At 44.1% G+C, this 6485-nt stretch overlaps 1 protein-coding gene across 1 annotated transcript in view; it reads right to left on the bottom strand.

Moving 5' to 3' along the window:
* notch3 (notch receptor 3) overlaps positions 1-6065 on the bottom strand; it is a 30813-nt gene extending 24748 nt beyond the window's left edge. The window contains exons 1-2 of the mRNA XM_071916859.2: positions 5792-6065; positions 4276-4348 (exon numbers count right to left, since the gene is read on the bottom strand). Coding sequence (XP_071772960.2) covers positions 4276-4348; positions 5792-5852 — 134 coding nt within the window. The 5' untranslated portion in view covers positions 5853-6065. The remainder of the gene's footprint in view (positions 1-4275; positions 4349-5791) is intronic.
* Between the last annotated feature and the right edge of the window lie 420 nt (positions 6066-6485).

Below are 6485 nucleotides of genomic sequence, written 5' to 3' on the forward strand. Positions count from 1 at the left end.
TGATGGCTTAACCCCCTTGTCAGATATTGCTCATCTCTTCATAGATATGCCCCCCTCTGAATCTACAGCGTCTGCGATGCATCAGTTTTCCTGCTGGATGCTGACATGACGGATGGCTCCATCTGCCTGTCAGGCTAGCATGAGTGATATGGGCTATATGTTGCCTCACAAAATGGCAGAGTAACTAATTGCAAATCAAACAAGTCATTCCAAACATCCCATTTTCAATGAGACTAGGCTGGCGGTATTGTTTGAGGCATTCCTGAGGGGGCTGCCAGGGTGAATGGATGGGAGGTGTGGACAATAACCTGAAAGCAACAGAGGGACAGGAGGAATCTTACTAAGCATTCCTTTCTAATCCACCATAAAGATGCCAAAGAAAACACTAGCCCTGAGGTGCTCTGAACCAAGCCAACAATATAATCTGTGTCTCTTTGCTATGGTCCGTCAGTAAATACGTGCCTCGGAATGTGTGTGTGTTTCCCCCTCAAAGTGAATTGCGTTTCTGAGCAAAGCACTGGAGCACATTTTTCATCACCCTTTGATAAAAGAATAAATTCTGCATTTCCGATTAGGAAAGTTTTCACAATCCCCTAAGATAACTGAATTCTTCCTCATCTCCAGTGTTGAAATAAAAAAAAAAGCAGACACACACACACAAAAATGTTTCCTCCTCCCCAAACACATTCACAGGTTTTGCTATTTTCCAACAGTGAAGTGAAGGACGCAGACACAAACACAAACCTGTCATTGAGAGAGACAGTCTACACTGGCTGAAGTGTCTGCTCCCTATCAAACTCAGAGCTGTCCTCTTTCATCATGTCCTAAGAGGCTGGGAGTTGCCATAGGGTCATTAAAACACAACATTCACGATTTATATGCTAACTCGGCTACTGAGGTCAAGGCCAAGGCATTAATAACATACAGAGGGCCACTGTATCCATCCACAGGCCTCACACAGCGGAGAACCCGCTCGCATTCATTTCCATTCAGCATAGAGGATCTGAGAGGAAAGAGCTGGTCGTAATCTGCGATCTGCCACTGTGTTGAGAGACAGAGGCGGAGGATGAGCCGCCGGAGCCGGACAACACACGGAGACAAAGAGCGGCCGTGGTTGCTGCTGCACTGTGAGAGAGGGAACATGTGCTGGGGGGGACCGAGAGCTACCGGCTCCATTCCTCCACGAGCTTGTCTCTCGCAGCATGGGGGCGGCAGACTGCTCAATGGCAGCACCTGGCCCTACGCTTCCCCTTTGTCAAGATCTGACTTCACTGGATTACCATCACAACATCCACCAGCTGTCCTCTACGCAACACCCCCCCCCCCCCCCTCCCTCCCGCCCGGCCCCCTTCTACCCCTTCCCCACCCCCAGCCCGATCCTTCCAGCTGGATCCTCTCTGAATGACACCCTCTCAATCTGCCTAATTATCTCCCCTCCGGCCTCGCCACTGTGGCCCTCTCCAGGGCGGCACATTCCACACGCAGGGCGGAGCTGAGGGGCCCATGGCTCTTCAACTGGACTTCCTGACTGCTCACCTAGAGGACCGCACTCTCAGTGACACTCAACCCTTCACTGTCAAGTACAAAACTCTGCCACTAGGCTTTAACAATCTGTAATAACAGGGTGGGAAAATGCACTCTGCCAAATAACTCCATGTTAAAAGTTGAGAAACATTTATGTTAAGTAGAACAGTGAGTCAGAAAATGTAGTTGAAATGTCTATTCAAGAGTATCACGGCCTAAAGCCATGTTGAGCACTCAAAGTATCAGTATTCACACTTTGCCTTGGATAATTGTGTTGATGGTTGCAGTGCCAGTATCAAGTGCAGATGCCACAAGGCTGTGAAATGCATCTGCCTGTTCACCTGCCGTTGCACCTGTCAGTCATCCTCGTCACATTTGTCTGTCCTGCCTCAGTGAGAGGGTTTGTTCAGTGCAACAGGTTACTGAGGATTACTCCTGTAATCCCTGATCAGCTACTCTGGCCTGAGACCTTTACTCAGTTACCTGAGGAGGGGGCCTGCACAGTCACATACCCATAAGGAGACTAGATGGGCCAAACAAGATGCAGACAAAGAGAGAACTTTGTGAGGGTTGGCATGCTATAAGCTATAGTGTGGTATTAATTTCATGTTTGCCAACAAGACAGAGGATACATTGGTATCTGGGACAGAGACAGTGACAACTGCCATACACATAATATTACTGTCACTTGAGAATCTACTTGCTGCAAGAAAAATAAAGTAGCACCCTGGTTGCGCAACTTTAGAGCAGGGACAGAGGAACGCTCTATACACTGAACAATATCAACAGTGATTTCAAGTGAAATCTAAAGTATTCCACTAGTTCTCCAAATTCCCTTCCAATGCCAATACCTGTATCTATATCTGCATTTTCTTTCTCCCTTTCTACTCCGTATCGGCCTCACTTTGCTGTGCCCTTTCTTCTCTGCCCCTCTCCGCCCTGTCCTGGTGGTGCCAGGTTACAGCCAGGTATCTGGTGGAAGAAAGGATCTTTTCTGCTGTTTTGGATCTCCTGTTTCCGTAGGTTCCGAGGGGAAGGGGCGGGGTGGCTCCACCACTCACCTCTGTCTAGGACTGGTCTGACCACTCTCATGTGGCCACGCTCCGCTCCACTGCCCTGCCCTGCCATGGTTCTGCTTCCACACTGTGTGGCATGACATTTGGTGTCCCCTTTCCATTGGAAATCCTTTCCCTTCGCACTTTAGTGCTTCTTGTTCTTGGCACTGAACCAGCAGAGTGATTACACATGCAGAGCTCCCACACCCCTAACATACATGTACACATCCCAAACAACCAGAGGAACACACACAGTCTCTCCCAAAAGCAAACAATAACCCAGTGACATGACCACAATAAATTTGGAGATTATGTGTACACACTAGGTTCAAGTTCAAGAGTTTTATTTGTTTTATTTTTCACTAGGATAATGACTATTGGGAGGAAAGTGTGGTTCTGTGCGGTGCTGAAACTAAATGATTTGCTCAGGAAAATGCAGTTAGATAGGAAGGAAAGAGGCTCAGAAAATCTGTCTGCAAGCCTTAAAATTATACATTTACTCACTTAATGACACTCACCCATCTTGGCTCCAGCTAATGATTGAAGAATATAGGGAATTGCGGGTGGTAGTTACTAGTTCCACATGCAGTCGAGTTACACATTGGCTAGTGTATTGGCAGTGTAGTTGATATTTTACAACACTGTGCAGTTACTTTGTCACAAAACATAGTATATAAAGAACAAACAAATAAACTAGGATTTACATAAATATTGCTTGCGACAATTAAGTGCATTCAAAATATTGGCCCAAGTTTGACCTCTGCAGCAGGGTGAAGAGCTGGCACACTCCAATAAAATAATAAATGTACTTTTTTGGAGGGAAACAGCAGGCAAACAACCAGTTGCTGTTCCACCAATGACTGTATCTCCTCTATCTGAAACACTCATGCATGTTTCCTAAGCTAAGGGGTTTTAGAAAGGACAAATGACCCCCCAGGCAAGCCACTGTAGGCTTGACTATTGTAATGGTCCCCCCCCCCCTTCTCCACCACCAATTTGAAAAACAAAGACCTTATCACTTTGAAAAGATGTGAGAGAGAAAAAAAAATGCCCAAAGCAGGCGGGAAACTAAGATAATTAATTTAAAACAAAAACATAGTGAATTAAAAATGCCTTGAAATGTACTATATTTGCTAGTAAAAATAAAACTGTACAACCAACACCAATATTAACCCTCGGAAATGTTCAGGTCACAAAATAGGAAAAAAAGTTGAACATAGAAGGAAAGCTTTAGTCATGCTAGGAGCAGCTTAATACTGTAATTTATGTCTGACAAAGCTCTTCCAACAGGTGCAAGAGATGAGAGTGGCAGCCAAACATGTCGAGGCTAGTTGATGCTCGTCTGTGGAGGCCTAATCAATTACTCCCATCTTTCACCACTTCTGACTGCATGTTGTAAATTAGCAGGCAATAGGATAAAAAGTATAGGCCTATTGGTTGCATTGTCACAGAATGAGTATCTCTCTGAAAGCCCATCTATCTTACACAGCTCTGAAGAAACGACTGACAAAAATAGCCTGTGAAAATCAATTCGCACACAAGGCCTGCACTTCAGGTCTTAAGCTGAATGCCTTTCAAACGTCGAGTTTATGAAGAATCAAGGCAAGGGGGGGAAAAAATAAATACTGAGGCCTTCCTGAAAGAAAGCCCCGGCCCACAGGTCTTATCCTAGCACATCTTTACACAGTCCACTTACATGCATCGAGAAGATGAATCTATGCATGTCCCTCCATTTTCACAAGGTCTGTATTTATCCACGCAACGGAATCCTGTGGAAATTGGGAGAAATCAATTAGGGAGAACCACAGAACTCAAATTAAATTGCCAAATGACTTGATGTTATCCAGTTTAACCTTACAAAAAAGAACATTTAATGAATTATCACAGCAAAACTCTAAACTATAACATCCTATAGGAATATTATAGGGATATCAAAGGATATAACAAATACCATAAAGTACGACAAGGTCCCTATAAACTCACTATTGATTACCACAGATATACTCTAAGTCCATGTAGGAATGTTATAGTGATACTAAAATACACTTAATCCTCTAAACTCACTCATACAGATTTCAACCATGTCTTTGGCAGATAGTGGATCTTTCCCACTTGTGGCATCTTGCAGACACACCCGCATGTTTGTTGTTTACTTTCTTGGCAAAAGCAGATAACGTTTTTTTGTTTCCAGGATGCAGATACACGCTGATGGGTGTATATTTATAAATTAGATTTGTGCCAGTTGTTTTCTACATCAGCCTTGGCTCTTGGGTAAATTTGAAACGCATACTTTAATGTGCGCCGATATCCTGATATGTCGCCTAAAACTACAAATCTACAATCTACAAATCGAGAATCAACATAAAAACTTGTGTATTGTGTGTATAAGGCCATTAGTTTGTCATATTCTGGCACTCATTACCCCATCCACTTCTAGGAAAATATATTCAATTGTTTAAAGCTCTTTGTTCAGAAAAGGAGGGGGGCAAACTCTGGCTCATCACCCCCTTCATTAGGTTACACAAATTCTCACCCTTCCCCCACATCTCATTTCGGGACATAAGATAATTATTGAGCCAAAATGTCCTCTACAAACCCATGCAATTTGGTTATGCAGATACCTCCTGACAGGCCTGCGGCTGTAATTTGGAGTATAAACTCTGAAGTGCTGCTGATGTTAGACTGAACTTCTGCGCTTGGTTTTGTGAACTCGGAGGTACAGCAGCGCTCTCACGGTGCTATCAGCCTTTGAGAAGTCCACCCACAGATACCAAAAAGACAGATCAGATGCAATCTGTAAAGCAAGATCTACTTCTCCATACAGCCCATTATGGCCACGTATTTTTAGTCAGTGCAAAAGTTGTATGCAATATTTTGACATGCGTTGCATGCAAACTTCTACAATGTCTAACCACCACTATCTGACGCGGTTCAAAGTGGTTCTTTTGTTAATTAAGGATTTGTTAATTTTTTGTAGACTATCCCTTGAAATCACTAACTCAAACTGCTAACTTTGGCCGTTAGAGTCATAGTAGAACTATTAAATAAAAGCATCCGTTTTTCTAGGCAAGCATGTCGACATAGTGCGCACCGGTAAGTAATCAAGGATGGCTACAAGCCGGGCAATATTGATGGGTATGCTGTCCAGACATGTCGAGTCTGTATAAAACGCACTTGTATACTACGAAAGTTAATTGATTAATTGGACTTACCTTCACAATTATGAATAAACAATAAAAATGAAAAGATTATCCATGGAATATTCCCTTCCATTTCGGTGGAAAAGTTTCCAACGTTTCAAGTTGTGTTATTAGCAGAAATACATCCTTTAAAAGTTCACATAAAGATAAAAGTTCCAAGATCGATGGGGAATCTTTCATAAAGTTTGTTTATAGCTAACTCCAAGCCAAAAAAAATAGCAGCCGGAAAGCGTAGCGTTAAGTCCCAATCCCGTATTATCCTCCGCAGCTCGGCCACGGCTGCTGTGCGTCTCCGTAAACCTCCTGAAACTTTTGAAAAACTTTTCCTTCCCTCAGTCTCAGCCTCTGGTCCGAGGTGGTATTACTCCGCCTCCTCTTCCTCTCTCTCTCTCTCTCTCTCTCTCTCCCTCTCTCTCTCTCTCTCTCTCTCTCTCTCTCTACTCCGCACAAGACAAATAGTCCGCACTCCGTGGTTAGTGCTGTGTAAGCGCAGTGGTTCCCTCAGCCTGGGGGTCTTCAGGGGTCTCTGGGGGGTTCCAGTGGCCCCCCCTCCCTTCCACACACACACACACACACACACACACACACACACACACACACACACACACACACACACACGCACACACACACATACTCATATCTACCCACAGTAATCTTCTGAGTAGAGAAAATTAGAGCAAAGTTTTATCAAAAGGGGGGTACATGG

Source organism: Centroberyx gerrardi, chromosome 7 (genome assembly GCF_048128805.1).
Source record: "Centroberyx gerrardi isolate f3 chromosome 7, fCenGer3.hap1.cur.20231027, whole genome shotgun sequence".
Taxonomy (NCBI): Eukaryota; Metazoa; Chordata; class Actinopteri; order Beryciformes; family Berycidae; genus Centroberyx; species Centroberyx gerrardi.